Source organism: Vanellus vanellus (assembly GCF_965231255.1).
Source record: "Vanellus vanellus genome assembly, chromosome: 2".
In the NCBI taxonomy this organism is placed as follows: domain Eukaryota; kingdom Metazoa; phylum Chordata; class Aves; order Charadriiformes; family Charadriidae; genus Vanellus; species Vanellus vanellus.
The window spans coordinates 132,675,999-132,692,979 of record NC_138906.1 but is presented as its reverse complement, the minus strand read 5'-3'; the positions used below and the strand labels follow the sequence as shown (position 1 = coordinate 132,692,979).

At 43.5% G+C, this 16,981-nt stretch overlaps 1 protein-coding gene across 1 annotated transcript in view; it reads right to left on the bottom strand.

Annotated features, from left to right (window-relative positions):
• The window catches only part of PREX2 (phosphatidylinositol-3,4,5-trisphosphate dependent Rac exchange factor 2), a gene marked incomplete at its 5' end in the record, with an annotated part of 185,079 nt that extends 183,207 nt beyond the window's left edge, over nucleotides 1–1,872 (bottom strand). The window contains one exon of the mRNA XM_082499510.1: nucleotides 1,732–1,872. Coding sequence (XP_082355636.1) covers nucleotides 1,732–1,872 — 141 coding nt within the window. The remainder of the gene's footprint in view (nucleotides 1–1,731) is intronic.
• Nucleotides 1,873–16,981: the final 15,109 nt, after the last annotated feature.

The window sequence follows — 16,981 nt, the reverse complement described above, 5'->3', positions numbered from 1 at the left end:
GTAACCATAGGAATAAGTGCAATGATGCCTTTGATGGCTTATGTAAAATAAACGTGGTGATCTCCATACTGGCCCTTAGTCCAGTGGCCCTCATAAATCCACCACCACAGCTGGTCTCAACAGCAGTCCTACCAGGTAGGCCAAAGGAAAGCTCAGAAGTTGTTTCCTCAAACCAAGGCTGAGATACAGTTAAAACACATGACGTTTCCCTCTGAAGGATTTACATCTCCAAACTGTCACTTGAACCTTGTTCACAATCTTAAGTGAATACAAAAAACTTGTCATAGATCCAGGTATTTAACTCCAGCCTTCCTCCCTTTCTCCATGTGATTTATTTAGATCACCGTGATCCAAACTGCAAAAAAACTTATTACTGAATTCAATATTTGGATGCAATTTGAAATACAGTCTGCTCTTTAGAAGGAGCTGAGCGCTTACTGCTTGAACAGTAATATCTCTTATGTCTAAAACTGTAGAGCCCAAAATTAAAGATGTTACAAATTCTTTAAATTTGCTGAAATGACCTAAGACTGACATACGCCAAATTTGGAACTTAAGATAAAATATTGAAGAACATTCCCTTAAGACAGATACTTTTTAACAAGTAAAGCAAGTAAAACACAGTCGCACAGCTACTTTCTCAAACATACATGTTAAACTTTTTTAAGGAAAAAAAAAAAAAAACACAACAGAAAACACATTGGACCATTTACCATTTTTCATGGTTCTGCTGAGGATAAACATATGGAGAAAATAAGCTACTCTGTAGATCTTATTTCACTCCCGTGTCTGTGCTTTTATTCGCCCTGTCACAGCCAAGTTGAGAATTTCCTCTTTCATGATAATAAGCAGAAAGTTCACAGATCTCAAGGCAGCAAAGCAGGAAGTTTGCAGTTTGAAGGATTTCCCCTCTTCGGTGGGACAGGGGAGGAGAGAAAAGTATGAGGGGGGCTACTGTGAAGTCTTTTGCAAACTTAAGCAGCTGATTTGGCCATACTTATCCCAACAGGGTCCAAAAGTGATCCTACTGGGACTATGCGCAGATGAAACACTGCCCACATCTGTTCCGTAATAATTTGTCACTTTTTGGCTTTTTGAGAGAGCGAAAACTCCTGCCTTTCTGATTAGGGTATCCCCTGGCACAAATAAACTTATCAAGAGTGATAGTCAGGCGTAGAAGGAAGCCAAAACTGCTGCACCACAGCTCTCGCCAGAAGGCGCTACCTTCCCAGCTGACCCCTGTATCACAAGGCAGGAGTGAATGCCACATGTGGCTTTAATGCCAAGCAGCTGCTGCGCACCAGCACCCCCCCGTCCTCCCCCTTGTCCCCCTCCACCGCTGCGCTTCACGGGCTACCGCAAGCCACGGCCCTGTAGGGCGGAGGGGGCGGCCGTAAGGCACAGGATCCCCCACCACCACCACCCAAGGCAGACCTGAACCCCGACACGTTGCCCCCTTCTCCTCCGTGCCCGGAGGAGTGAGATCACCCGCGCTGAAGGGACATCACCAGTGCCGCCTCTCCCAGCAGGGCGGCGGCAGCGGGCGGGGGGGTTGAAGGAGGGGGTTGAGGGAGGGGGTTGAGGGAGGGGGTAACCACAGGACCCCTCCCCAACCATTTCAAAACCTGTTACCCTCCCGCCCTTCTAAGCAGAGCTCGGGGCGGCGAACCCGCGCCCGGCGGGAGAGGCGATGCACCCCCCCCCGGCGCCGCTCCGCGCCCCTCCGCTCACCGACACCAGGAACTCCAGCGTGCCCACGTAGTCCCGCTCCGTCTTGAGCAGCTCGTTGAGGACGCAGACGCGCAGGCGAAGCTGCTTCTCCAAGTCCTTCCCGCTTTCCCCCTTGCCTTCCCCTTTGCTTTCCTCTGTCATGGTGCAGCGAGGAGGAGCGGTGCTCCCAGCCCGGCGCCTTTCCCGGCCGCAGGCAGCCTCGCCTGAGCGCCCCGGCGCTGCGCTGCGGACAAGGACAACAAAAGACCCCGCTAAGTTACATAGCGGGGCCGGGCTCCGGCCGGGCTCCGGCCGGGCAGCAGCCTCAGCCCCTTCTCACCCAGCTCCAGCAGCGGCCCGAGGTCCGGAGGCGGAGGAGCCAGCCCAGTGCGTGCTCCTTTCCCGTCAGGAAGGGGACACAGCCTGGAGGAAACGAGCGGTCACTGGTTCCCAGCTCGCCCTGTTAGCTGAGAGGTTGGAAAGCCGCAGCAGCAGCAGCACAGACTTGGACATTAATCAAAAGCTTTGTATCCATGTGACTCCAACCCCTTCCCCCCCCCCCCCCCCTTTCGTTAAATCTCAGGAAAAAGGAAAGGAAACAACTTCAGGGAAGATTGCGTGCCAGCAGCTGCCTGCTCCACACACAGGCGGCGAGCTCCAGTTTGAGGCTAATTGGAGATCTCCAACAACACAGCGCAAGAATTGTAAAAATGTCCCAGTGAGCTGGCTGGCCGGGGAATCTGCAGTTGGGTTTGGTTTGGTTTAATCGTCAGCAAAAGAGCCATTTCAGCTTCCCCCTTCCACACCTTCCCACGAGACGTGTATTGCAACCTGTATCGCAACTGACGTGTGTTGCGAATAGTGCTTTGATACTCTTCTGAACAAACATACGCCGCTAAGCATGTGCGTCTGCTAAGCAGGTACAAACAGTATATTCTACGATAGATACAGAAAAGGTCCTCCAGGATAGGGGGTTCTTAGGTTGGTTTTGTTTGTTTGTTTGTTTTTTTTTTATTTTATTGAAAAAAGGTGCTATAAAATCCCCAGGTTATAGAGTTTTCCTGTCCACATTGGAAGTTCAGATTTGCATGATATATTAAAAGAGTAAAAAGGAATTCAGTAACCTTTTCAAACAGTTAGCAAAAAGCACATACCTACTCAGTACAAGAGGAACGGATTTCTCGAAAACTGAAATGTCATGTGAATTTTGAGACCACTGTTGAAAGCTGAAGGTTTCTCTGGCTAGCTCTGCAATCTGTGACTGGAAAGAAAATCTAGGACTTCAAGATTCCATATCAAAGTATCTTTCTCAATCTAAAACATGCTAAAAGGAAGGAATAAAATGGAAACAAGGGAGGTGGTTCTGCCCCTCTACTCCGCTCTCATGAGACCCCACCTGGAATATTGCATCCAGCTCTGGAGCCCCCAACGTAAGCAGGGCATGGACCTGTTGGAGCAGGTCCAGCAGAGGGACACAAAGATGATCAGAGGGCTGGAGCACCTCTCCAATGAAGACAGGCTGAGAGAGTTGGGCTTGTTCAGCCTGGAGAAGAGAAGGCTCCAGGAAGACCTTCAGCAGCCTTCCAGTATCTATCTGAAGGGGCCCTACAGTTAAGATGGGGAGGGACTTTTTGCAAGTGCATGTAGTGATAGGACGAGGGGGAATGGCTTCAAACTGGAAGAGGGTAGGTTTAGATTCGATATTGGAAAGAAATTCTTTCCTGTGAGGGTGGTGAGGCACTGGAACAGGTTGCCCAGGGAAGTTGTGGATGCCCCATCCCTGGAGGTGTTCAAGGCCAGGCTGGATGAGGCTTTGAGCAACCTGGTCTAGTGGGAGGTGTCCCTGCCCATCGCAGGAAGGTTGGAACTAGGTGATCTTTAAGATCCCTTCCAACCTAAACCTTTCTATGTTTCTACGCGTAAAACTCTTCTACAGCTACAGTACAAGCTGAGGCAGCAAGAAGAGTCCTTACTGGGAGAGAATAAGGAAAGAAATTTGTGTTCTGATAACTAGGTATCATCTAGCTGTCTGCCTCAGGCATCTATTGGGACAGGGAGAATACAGTTCCCACAAGATATTTCTCAAAGAGCTGAAATAAAAAAAGCCTGTTTCTCTGAGCGTGTCTTACTTCCCTGCCTCCCCCTCTTCCCAAACATACACAGCTCCTTCACATAAAACCTAGGCAAGAAGCAGCAGTTGTTGGGGCTGGTTCTGCTACACGTATCCTGCTCAGCCATTTATGCACGTGCAGACTAGCCCGCAAGCTTGCCTACGAACCTCAAAGGGTAGCTCTTCCCTCAACGGGATGCTAGTTCAGGCTCCCATTCCAAAACCAGACACTGTTTTTCATTAAAATCGGAACTTCATGTTTTTAAGGACCTTGCTCCCCTGCCAAATCTGGTTTAAATGGACTGATAGGTTCAAAATAAACTGGGGCAGAAAAGCCAATGCTGTCCAATCACTGAAGCTTGTTTCCGTAGGAGACTTGTCTAAAGTAGGCAACCTGTCTGACAATTAGGTAGAAACTTTTTCACCCTCTTGGGCGGGTTTCACCAGTGAGGCACAGAATCAAAGTCCCAAAGCTCTGTAGCATCTCCCCTGATCCTATGGAGGAGATGAAGTGCTTCACACTTGCTTGTGCTAGCACCAAGAAAGCTGATGCTATGGTGGACCAAAAAAAAAAAACAGAGTGATCCACTGAACCCCATGATGGTACAAGTTTTCTCAAGTGCTAGCCATAAAATAGATCTGAAACCACTGGAGCTCTTGCTTTCCCACTCCTAAACACATGCAGGTGCCCTGTCCCAGGCAGCCATAGCCAGATGCCTCAAATTAGTTAACTTTCCTATCAGCAAGCACCCTCTCTTTCCTTTGGGAGTAGAGAAATAAGAGACTGCTACAGTTCCTCATTTTGGACATCCCCCTTTGCTCTTGGCTTCAGCCATGTAACATTAGTTTTCACAGTGCACATGCACCCTCACAGACCAAGGTGAAGGCTAAAAGAGGCAGGAGCAGCAACTTCACAGAATTACAGAATTTTCAGAGTTGGAAGGGACCTCTAGAGAACATCTAGTCCAACTCCCCTGCCAAAGCAGGATTGCCTAGAGCACATTACTCAGGACTGCATCCAGGCGGGTCTTGAAAATCTCCAGAGAAGGGGACTCCACAACCTCCCCGGGCAGCCTCTGCCAGTGCTCTGTCACCCTCACCGTAAAGAAGTTTTTCCGTGTATTTGAACAGAACTTCCTGTGTACTAACTTGTGCCCATTACCCCTCGTCCTGTTACTTGGAACCATTGAAAAGAGGCTGGCTCCATCCTCCTTCAACCCACCCTTTAGATACTTGTACGCCATAATAAGGTCTCCCCTCAGCCTTCTCTTCTCCAGGCTAAAGAGTCCCAGCTCCCTCAGCCTTTCCTCATAAGGGTGATGCTCCAAGCCCTTAATCATCTTAGTTGCCCCAACTTACTGTCTTTTTCTTCTTCATCATCTACAGCAGTAAGCATCCCTTCCCTTCGAAGGTTTGTCATCTCATTGCCAGGAGACCTGAAAGCCAAAGTAATGCTTTTCCCAGTTTACACTCCTGCAGTCCTCACACAACTGATTCTTGCTCCTTCATTCAGGCAGGCAGCTCCAGCTATTTTGGCCAGCAAAAGCATAACTGACAACACAGAAGAGACTTTTATGACTCACTTAAGGCCACTGAACCCAGCAAAGCCTACAGCAGATGTGCAATGATAGGAAAAGTAGTTCTAAGTACCAGACACAATCTATGGAAAACATACGTGCATACAAGCTTAGCCAATTTTCCTGACAACCTGCTTGAAGTATTAAAGACAAGGGCAAATTACTCTTTTTTCCCCTAGCTTCAGGAAAAAAGCTGAATTGCTCCAATCGTCATTTTCACTAGACCAAAACTGGGGAATAAAAAGAACAAACCAAAAGAAAGGTAGAGCATACACACAAGATGAAAAATATCAGCCCAAACAAAAATGTTTTAAGCAATTAAAGAGCAGATTTTACACTGATGTATCAGGGAACCTGGCTAGTAGATAGCACTACCTGTCTTAAATACAAAAACAGGTTATGTAAAACAGTATATTGATTACGCTAGCATGCGAGAGGCAGCAATTCCTGCTGCCTATGGGGAGAGCTACAGGTTTGGAGAAACTGCAAAAATGAGATTATTCCCATGGGATGCTATAACTTTGAAATGCAACAAGAACTACTTTGGTCCGAGGGTACTTGAGGCCCGAGTTTATACTCTATTTAAAGAGTCCTGTTGAAAAAATATGTCACCACACAACTTTTGGTCTTTCACAAAACCACATAATTGAGGATGGTTGGCACCTCTCAAGATCATCTAGTCCACCCCTCCCCGCTCAAGCAAGGTCACCTACAGAAGGCTGCCCAGAGCAATGGGGCAGGTTGTCCAGCCAGGTTTTCAGTATCTCCACAGATGGAGATGCCGCAGCCTCTCTGGGAAACCTGTGCCAGTGTTTGACCAGTGTTCTACAGTTAAAAAAAAAAAAAAAAAAAAAAAGTTTTTTCTTGTGTTCTAACAGAATTTCATGTTTTTTAATGTGTGCCCATTGCCTCTTGTCCTGTCAGCAGGCACTACTCAGAACAGTCAGGCTCCCTCTTCTTCATTCTCTCCCATCAAGCATTAAAAAACTTCGTAAGACTGCCCATGAAACCTCTCCACTACAGGCTGAACTGTCCCAGCACTCTCAGTCTCTTCTCATATGTAGGATCCTCCATTCCCTTAATCATCTTTGTGGTCCTACCTGATGACCTAGAACAAGTTTCCAGATACTAAAACCCCTGTGCATAACAGATGGTAGGAATTAAACTTCAGTGATCTGCCATGACACTTGTGTACTCTGGAAAAACCCACATGGATTTGTTTGTGTTGCTACTGACCAATGGCTATCAGTGCAAGACAGCTCCAGTATCATACGTGAATGAAATCAAATATTCGGCAGGGCATCTTATCTTGTATTACAGCACTGTAAAGGACTCTTCAGTTCAGCTGGGAATTAAAAATTGTCTCCTTTTCAGAGAAAGCTGAAATATGTTTCTGAAGCTGTATCAATAGATGGGATAGCTTACTTCGCAGGCTGCTCATCACCACTGACGATTTTTCTCTCTCCAAGGTTAGTTTTCCCAAAGTACAAAAAACCAGGAACAGACTGACACAAGCCAGTCATTTCTACTCTTTTTGTAGAAAGCACTACTGGGGATCCCTTTTCTCAGGTAATATTGATAATGAAGCAATTTCTCCCACTCTAACCTACCTAAACAGTCCATGCAATGCAGATATAGCTAGCAAAGCTAAAACTACCCATTTTCCTGTAGCAATCTTCACTACCAGAATTTAAAAAAAAAAAAAAAAAAACACATAAGAATTCTTAATACACCCATCCAAGAAACATGATTAACAAACACCAGTTTACCTGAATAAAACCAGTTTGTTTACAGGTGGCTCTAATACCGTACTGGGCAATTAAAAAGTTAATATGTACAGGACTAACTGTAAACTGTTATGAAGTGTCGGAGGGTGAGTAAATCAACGAGTTCACTTTGGACACATTACTGTCTGCTCATTCACCACAGGGTTTACACTAAAGCAGCTTTTCAGACACAGATTGTAAGGAGAAGTCATTATTTGTAGAGAATGGACCAAAATAATCCTTTATGGCATTTTTGAAGGAAGATGGAGGTACTTTAACCACAAAGACATTTCAATGGCCCCAAGCACTGTAAGTTTGTGGAGGCAACATAATATAATCATCAACATAATGCTTACAGTAAGCTCATATAATCAAAAGATTTCTGCAGGCATTCTGAATACCAGCTGGTGCCCCCCCCCCCAAAACCAGACTTTTTTTAACCCCAAACTGCTACAATATTACTTTCCAAGTATAAGTGGACTGGACTTTGCCACACAGTTTTTCCACAAGCCTCAAATAATGGTGCATATCTATCTGTAAAGCTTTCAACCATTTTATTCCCACCAGCACAAGGGACACAGCAAAGATCTGTAGCAAATAAAATCTTAACATTCAGCTTTAATCAGCATGTAAAAAACTACTTCGTGATCCAAATCTGATTTATCCAAAAAACAATATAAGAGAATGTATATAGATTATAACTCTTAAGAAAAGGGGCGATTTGTAATTCACTTAAAGGAGTGTATTTGACTTCCCCTATGAGAATCAATTGTACCTTTAAGAAATCCTGCAGCAAGAACCCACCTAAGTCTTATAACGGCAAGTGATCACTACAGATGGTTTTTCTTCAGAAGGCTCTCCAGCATGAGCCAGCACATCTCCAAAACCTCAAGACAAGAGCACAGTTAGTTCACATACCTTTTGAATTTAAATTGGTATTAAAAGAACACGAACTAACACAAATTCATGGCAAGATCTCCTCAGGAAACTCTAATTAGTTCAGGAAGAAACTGACCTTACATGGATCCAGCATGACAAAGTAAAAATGGTCTCCACTAAGTTCAACACCAGCTTGGTGTACCTTGATGAAAGCTTTTTAAACTAAACCCTCACCTTATGTAGTATCTAAGCAGAAGGACAGAATGGACAGCTGCAGACAATTACTCCACCTCAATTTCAAGAGGACATCTGATTACAGCTTCTTCCTACTAGACATTTAGTGACCTTTTTAAAAGCTGGTAGGAAACAGAAACAAAATTAATTATAAACGACGCAAGCTGAAATAAACTGAATAAAATTTATGCAAGTAATCTCAAAAACCCCTCCCACCTCTTAGTGAGAAATAAAACAAATTAACTTTGTCTTCCATGTTGTTAGCCAGATTTGTACCACTCTGGATTATCCATGGGAAAGAAACCATAACTGAAACACCTTTTTTGATCTGCTCATGCGAGCTCTGCAGAACAACCAAACAGAGATTGAGGAGCAGGGCTTTATGTGAAACAGTGACAGAAAAATAACTCGAGCATTTCTTTGACTGTTTAATAACAGACAGTAAACCAAAACTTGATATGAAGGAAAGCATAATGAATTTCCATTTGTTTTACTTTAGGGTAAAAAGAAAAAAAATCTTCTAATAAAAATAACCTAATTATGAGCTTTCAGGAGAAATGTTAGCTGAGGTACAGCAAGTTCTCCAAAGACAATTGCACTTTTTTTGTTCATAGTTAATCAGAGGACAGTAACTCATCAATAAGTTTCCAGCACTAGTGGCTGAACTATTAAATAAACATGCCCAACTATTCTGCAGTATTTAGCAGGTGGAAAGAACATTAGATTCACCAGCTGGTACAAGCTTTAAGACAGACACGTCTGTATCTGACTTTCACAGGCATCCTTTATACCTTGGCGAGTATAGGACGTAGACCCACTTGAAGGCACTCTTTCACTCAGCTTAAAATACCTGTGATACAAGAGGTAATTTTATCACATCTAAGTAAAGAACTTTCATCCCTCAAAGTGCAAAGACTCACTACTGTTATTCAGAGGCTAATACATTAAATGTTTTATTTAACAAAATCTTTGTTTTGCTGTTCAAAAAGCTGGTTTTTTTTCTCTAGTATTTTAATATTCTTACTCTTGTACAATGTCTTAGAATTTTTTCACCCTTTTTTGAAGTGCAAAATTGATCAGTAATCTCTCTAATCATTGCATGTGCAGCGTAAGGTACTGTCAATATTTGCTGAAAATCTTAAATTAATCTTAAATCAAGCAAGGCTACTAATTAGGTTAAAAAATGTTCTATCTTGCTTTAATTGCTGGATGAAGGGATATAGGAGCCTCAAATAGCAATCAATTGAAAGCCCCCCCCCCCCCCCCCCCCAAAAAAAAAAAAAGAACCCATCTCAGTTCCTACTTTGTCAGAAATTATTTTTTATGCTCGCAAACGTGTGTTTGAGAGAGAGGGTGGGGAGCAGACAATGAGAGGTAACATAAAGCAGATGTCCAGAAGCAAGCTATACATACATGTAAGCAGAACACAAGTCACACTGGTAATACCAGCACAAAACAAACAGCATTTGACTGGTCTCAAGATTTCCATTTCTTTTTAAGTAACCAATACTTGCACTGTATCTCTTTGTCTCTGCCAAGACTGTTCAAGTTATGATGTGTTATAAGGTACATGACAGCTAAGCTTCTTTTTTTTTCTCCTCGTTTCTTTTGCCATGCAACAACTTGCAAAGATAATAAAAAACAGCTGAGATACTGAGTTCACTAGTTAAAGTCGAAAGTACAGAGCAAACTGCCATTATACTCCAGAGATTTAATGTTGATGATACCCAAAGCAGATATTTTGTATTTCCAACCCTTCAGAGAGTACAAGAACGGAGAGAGCAATATTTTGAAACCGTTCTGAATTAGGGGTTCTAGCAAGACCTCTCAATCAAGAAAAGATAAACTTTAAACTAAACTGAAGAATTAATTAGAATTTTATTTTGGTTGACACATTTTTTTTATTAAGGATCTGAAAGAATGATAACTACTACAGAGAAATCTAAATATGTTCTTCCCTAGGTAGGATTGTTACTGTCAGAAGATGAAGCTTCTGCCAAAATGAATCCTTTAAAAATCTTCTTCTATTAGAGGTTATTACCAGAAAAGCAGAGTAAGACTGGACATTCCCAGAAAGCGTGACCAAGTACAGAAGAGTATTACAGTATTCGTGTTCTAGAAGGTTTTTGTATGACGAACTGAAACCATTCCATTTGTAAAAGCAGGATTTAAAAAAAAAATTGAATGGTAAGTTTATCACAGTGGCAACTTACTATTTGATAGCAAGATATTTCACAGACAAACTATGATTTGTATGTTCTGATGTTCTCTGTTCGTTTGTCCAAACAGGGAACAAGCCAAGGCTCTGCAGTCCAAGCCATGTGCTTTAACCACAAAACAACATGACAGAAGGTTAGACTGTCAGCTGACATAAATCACCGTAATTCCATTAATTTCACTGACCATTAAAGACTCACATGAAATATAGACTAGCAGTCTAACCCTACTTGAACTATCAACCATTTATTTTAGCTACGTACATGAAAAAGAACAAACATATTACCATGGAGCTCCAGTAATTATTTGGAGGCAGAAATTTTACTATTTTACCGCATGTTCCTAATATACTTTTCTTCTCTGGGAAGGTGGGAGAAGGACAGGGACAGAAAACATTAAAAACAAAAGAGAAAATCTCTACCAAAAAAATCTATGAACTAAACAACAAAACAAAGATTCCTTCACAAATGGACTTAGTTCTTCAACAATTAAAGGGTTACACTTTAATATTAAATGTTTGTAGAATACTTTAAATAAAACGTGATAATTTGCTCTGACATACTTTCTTTTTAACCTTCCCTTTCACTTCTACCTATCATAATAACATATATGACTTTATCAATATATTCACATCAGGGATGCCATCCAGAGACACCTTGACAGGCCTGAGAGGTGGGCCTGTGCAAACCTCATGAAGTTCCACAAGGTCAAGTGCAAGGTCCTGCATGTGGGCTAGGGCAATCCCATGCACAAATACAGACTGGGCGGAGAATGGATTGAGGAGAAGGACCTGGGGGTGGTGGTTGATGAGAAGCTCGACATGAGCTGGCACTGTGCACTCGCAGCCCAGAAAGCCAACTGTATCTTGGGCTGCATCAAAAGAAGTGTGGCCTGCAGGTCAAAGGAGGTGATTCTGCCGCTCTACTCCGCTCTCATGAGACCCCACTTGGAGGGTCCAGCTCTGGAGCCCCCAACGTAAGCAGGGCATGGACCTGTTGGAGCAGGTCCAGCAGAGGGACACAAAGATGATCAGAGGTCTGGAGCACCTCTCCAATGAAGACAGGCTGAGAGAGTTGGGCTTGTTCAGCCTGGAGAAGAGAAGGCTCCAGGAAGACCTTACAGCAGCCTTCCAGTATCTGAAGGGGGCCTACAGGAGAGCTGGGGAGGGACTTTTTGCAAGTGCATGTAGTGATAGGATGAGGGGGAATGGCTTCAAACTGGAAGAGGGCAGGTTTAGATTAAACATTAGGAAGAAATTCTTTCCTGTGAGGGTGGTGAGGCACTGGAACAGGTTGCCCAGGGAAGTTGTGGATGCCCCATCCCTGGAGGTGTTCAAGGCCAGGCTGGATGAGGCTTTGAGCAACCTGGTCTAGTGGATGGTGTCCCTGTGCATGGCAGGGGGTTTGGAACTAGATCATCTTTAAGGTCCCTTCCAACTCTAACCATTCTGTGATTCTATGATCTGCCCCCAGTGAGCTATGAAATGCCAACTACACCAGTGCAAATTTCTTTCAGGCAAGACTGATTGAACAAGGATGTATAACTTCTTTTAAAGAAAAAGACAAATTTCTTCATTCAGTTCCTCTGGCTTCCAGGTTATTGTTTCCTGAACACAACCATTTTGATATATCGCTTTAAAAACTGACAATTTACTTACAAAAATCAAGATTTAAGCTGGAAATACAAAACTAATTTTATACAGTAGAAAGTGAAAAGATTCCATATTATGCTTACTTCTACTTGATTTTAACCTAAATATCTAGATCTTGCAGTCAAGTCATTATGACTGAACTCCAAAGTTTCTTTAGATTTTTTTCCCATTTTGTTCATATGTGATAGCACAAACCTAGATTACATTGGGGGTAGAAGGATCTCAGCCTATCAATAATCACAGCTTTCCTCCTTGGCTGATATTCCTGCAGAAGCCTCTGATGCACAAAACTCATATTTTTGACCATAAGTTTTTCCAGTTTTCAACAGATTTCTGCACTGACTACCTGTTTCTGAGACTACTATTTTTTAGAAACCTCTTCTATGTAGATTTTCATGGTATGATCCAAGTGACTACTCTTCAAACATTGAGCAACATGACTGGGATCTGGTAGATGTTTATTCTCTTACCCTTACTTTAAGGGAAAAGGCCTATGCTCTTAAGTGTTAAGGTTGGGATTAAAAAAAAAATCACATACCAACACACAAATATTGCTATTTTTAATAGAGGAAGGACGGTCAAAGCAACAGTCCCTGCACTGCAGGCAGAAACTGGTTAAGACAACAACAGTCCCCAGTTTTGAGTCAAGTTAATTGCAGCCCTTTGAGACTATGAGAAAGCTTCTTTTATTCACATGTACAACTAATAATACAAGTGTTTAAGAAATGCTTTGGCTAGGCAAATCTAGACTTTGAGGCTATGTCTCCTTTCCCTGCACCATGGGACCAGATAATAACCAGTTCTGGATCCAGCCAAGTAAATCAGACAGGATTCCATTAATCTGTGTGTTTTTATCTGTAGCTCTAAAATCCCTTTCGCCTGGTCCCTATACCAGGGGTCTGGAAGGAAGTACAAGAACTGTTACAGTAACATATAACCAAAAAATCATATAGGTGGAAAGGACCTCTGGAGCACTTCTAGATCAAACATCCTGCTCCAAGCAGTTAGAGCAGGATACGCAGCTGAGTTTTTAATATCTACTACTCTGGGCAACCTGCTCCGGTGTTTCATCACTCCTGTGGGCTTTTTTCCCCCTTGTAGGCTCAGCATTTCCATGTTCTAACTTGTGTCTGTTGCCCCTCATCCTTCCACTGTACAACTCTGAGAAGATTCTGGCTCCATCTCTCTACCCTTTGCCCTTTATGGAGTTACAGAGAGCAGTACCACCACTGCCTGCTCTTCTTAAGGCTGAACAAACCAAGCTGGTCCTCTCAGCCCCTCCTCATACATCATGTTTTCCAGCCCTATAAGCTTCCTGTTGGGTCTCTGCTGGACTCATTCCAATATGTCAATATCTCTCTGGTACTGGGGAGCCCAAAACCAGGTACAGTACTCCAGCAGCAGTCTCTGAAGTGCCAGACACAGGGGAAGAATCACTTCCCTCAACCTGGTGGCTGCATTCTTGTTCTTATACTCAGCCCAGTATGGCATCCATCACTGAATAACTTCTCCTTCTGAAGGGAATACGGGACTTGCTGACTATGCTGATTTTAAAACACTTTTGTTCTTGCCAAGAAGCAATGCAACCTGAAACAGAGCCAAGTGGCGTCTCAATATTAATCTCCTCTTGGTTATTAGCTAAGTTTAGCGTCATTCTATGGCTAACAGAAGTGTTAAAGGTCAGCAGCAGTATAATGCCGCTTTGAGACAAAAGCTTACTAGATGCAGGATATAAACGTGCCTGCCAGTGACAGCACACTGATTTATGAGTGCTGAAAAATCAGTAATTTGAATAAAAGTTAGGTTTGGAACAACAACCATTTCTGGCTGTCCATAAAGGCTGTGTAGCAATAAGTGCAGTGAGGCAGCCATGGGAATGGATGATTGGGAATTTCCTGTGGAAGTAGCATTTTTATTTTCCACAGTAAGAATTCCCACTCAGCCACTATGACATTGTTTGGAATCTAGAAAGTTTCCTGTACAGGTGCTCCACGAATACTGGAAGGAACTGCAGAAATGTTTGTGCGGCTAAAAAGCACACAAATATGTTGTCAACAACATGAAACCACAATTAAAAAAATGTTTCAATATACTGATGAAGACACATGGCTCACTGGCCAGGAAGCAGTAAACTAAGAACTGAATCTGGAGTTCACCAGTAATTTGTCATGTAAGCACCATTAAGTCATTCCACTACATGCACCTCTGAATTCCTACCCCGGCTATTAGCTCCATTTACACATGACTACCACTGACCCTCAAATCAATATAGGCTTTTTTTTTTTTTTAGCAGCTGTTATGTTTTCGTAGACCTTTGTAACTCACACTTTCTTGCTCACGTAATGTCAAAAATACCTGGTGGTATTTCCACAAAGTACCTCCCACTGAAAAGAGGCACAAATTCACTGCTGTTGTAAACTGGAAGTGTCAGTGAAGGTCTGCTCTCTTACACTAGGCAGGGATTTCGCCATAGGAGACTAAACAGTAACAGCCATGCAAATCAGTGTAAATTGTAATATCCAACAGGCTTTCCCTTCTCAGACAACAGAATTTATTCTGTTAGAGTAATAATGTTGCCTCAATATTTATCTTTTCCATTATTTTTCAAATTACTGCAATACATAAGATTTTATTTTTACTTTACAAATGTGTTTATACACAGCAGTAGCACAGCTGTAAGGTCTGCTGTCCCATTGAGTTATCACAGATTTGCACAGCACTTGCTAGTGCAGTTGGCTTCCCCATGAGACAGGGGCATACAGCTCCGGTACTTGACTCTGTGTATGTTTAGTAACACTAGATGCAGGAGTTGGACTTCCAGCAAGGACTGGTGAACTGAGGTTTATCCAGCAAATGACAAGAATGATTGCAGAGTTTGATTTGAAGAGCTGAGCAGTATTGTTATATTGAAAATTTTTTATAAGATTCAGAGCAGTAAGCCCAGGGTGGTCATGTTGCTTGTAGGACAAAGAAGTTGAGCCACGTCCAAAATGCAGCTTCAAAGCCCAAGGCTTGCACTCCCTTTGGTAGAAAATATACTTTTTGTTGTGTCATTCTTTGATGGACCATGGCACATTTGGTAATACAGGAACTTTATCATCTATCATTACTACTTATGTCTGGGACTGTCTAGCCTAGACTGAGACTCCGTAGCTTGGAGAAGAGAAGGCTTGGGTTAGGGGGAGGGGCAGACCTCATCAATGTATATGCATACCTGAAGGAAGACTGTAAAGAAGAGGGAGCCAGGCTCTTTTTTTAGTGGTACCCAGTGCCAGGACCAGAGGCAATGGGCGCAAAGTGAAACACAGCAGGTTCCCTGTGAATATCAGGAAACATTTTTTCATTCTAAGGGTGACCAAGCACTGGCACAGGTTGCCCAGGGAGGTTTTGGAGTCTCCCTCCTTGGACATATTCATAAGTCAGAAGACATGGTCCTGGGAAACTGGCTCTAGGTGGCCCTGCTTGAGCGGGGGGGGTTGGACTTCCAGATGACCTCCAGAGGTCCCTTCATACCTCAGCCATTCTGTGGTTCTGTGAACTGCCAGGCTCAGAGGGTTTTGATCACTGGCACAAAGCCAGGTGGAGGCAAGTTACTAGAGGTACACTCAGGGGCTGATACTGCGTCTAATACTGTTCAACCACTTCATTAATGATCTGGATGATGGGACAGAGTGCATCCTCAGCACGCTTGCATATGACATAAAACCAGGAGGAGTGGCTGATACTGCAGATCCTTGTGCTGCCATTCAGAGGGACCTCAACAGGCTGGAGAAAAAGGCAGAGAAGAACCCATGAAGGTCAACAAAAGGGAATGTGAAGTCCTGCACCAGAGAAGAATAACTCCATGCATCAGCATGTAGAAAGCAGCTTTGCAGAGAACGACCTGGGGGTTCTGATGGACAAGGTTAACATGAGCCAACAATGTGCTGCAGCCCCATGGATAAGACCAGCACAGAGCAAAGGAAAAATGTAAGAAGAAAGAAGCAGCAGAAGGAAACTTCCACACACAGACCCCAACTGCCTGTGTCCCTGTGTTACTCATCACCTCACAAAAGGACTGGGAGTAACCTGCAGTGATAACAAGAGGAGTGAAGACAAGGAAGATGGAAGCAGAGGTGTCTGGAGAGAAGTTAAGCCTCAGAAAAGGGAAGGAAATGTGTTTTCCCCATGTCTTTCAATGTTTGTCTTCTTTCTCAATACACAAATCAGTAATTAAATGCTTATGTCAATTGGCAATAAATTCTCTGACTGGAGTCTGTCTTGCCTGTGACTGCCCTTTGACTCCTGCCCACCCGTACCCTACCACCCCTCAAGCCCCCCTTCACGCTTCTCCCCACATGCACACACACAGCGCCTACCCCCAGAGTCTTAGGACTCTCAGCCCTACAGACCCTCAACATTTCCCTTGACCTGCACACAAACAGCACCAGCATCCCAACAACTAACAATCCCACCACAAGTCTGTGCCACCAGCGGTGCCCCTGATACCAAACGCTAACCAAGTACACCAGTCTCTCTAGTCAGAAAACATTTTCTGCATGTTAAGTCATTATGTGTGGAATTTAGTCTCAGGTTATTATTCAAGTGTGTGAAAGTTGCTTTCTTATCTCAGTCTTGTTTCACCCCTGCGCTGCCATGTCAGCTGCTGTGGCCTATCCTGCATTTAGCTCTGCAGAGCTGGAGCAGGGCTATTGCTCCAGATTTTACCTGCTTCACTGTCCTGATCCTCCCTGTTTTCTCAATCACCCACAAGAGAAAGCACAATCAACAAGACAATCAGCCAACCACCAAGACCTAAATACACTTGCTCTGATTTTCACCTAGAATTTAACTGGTA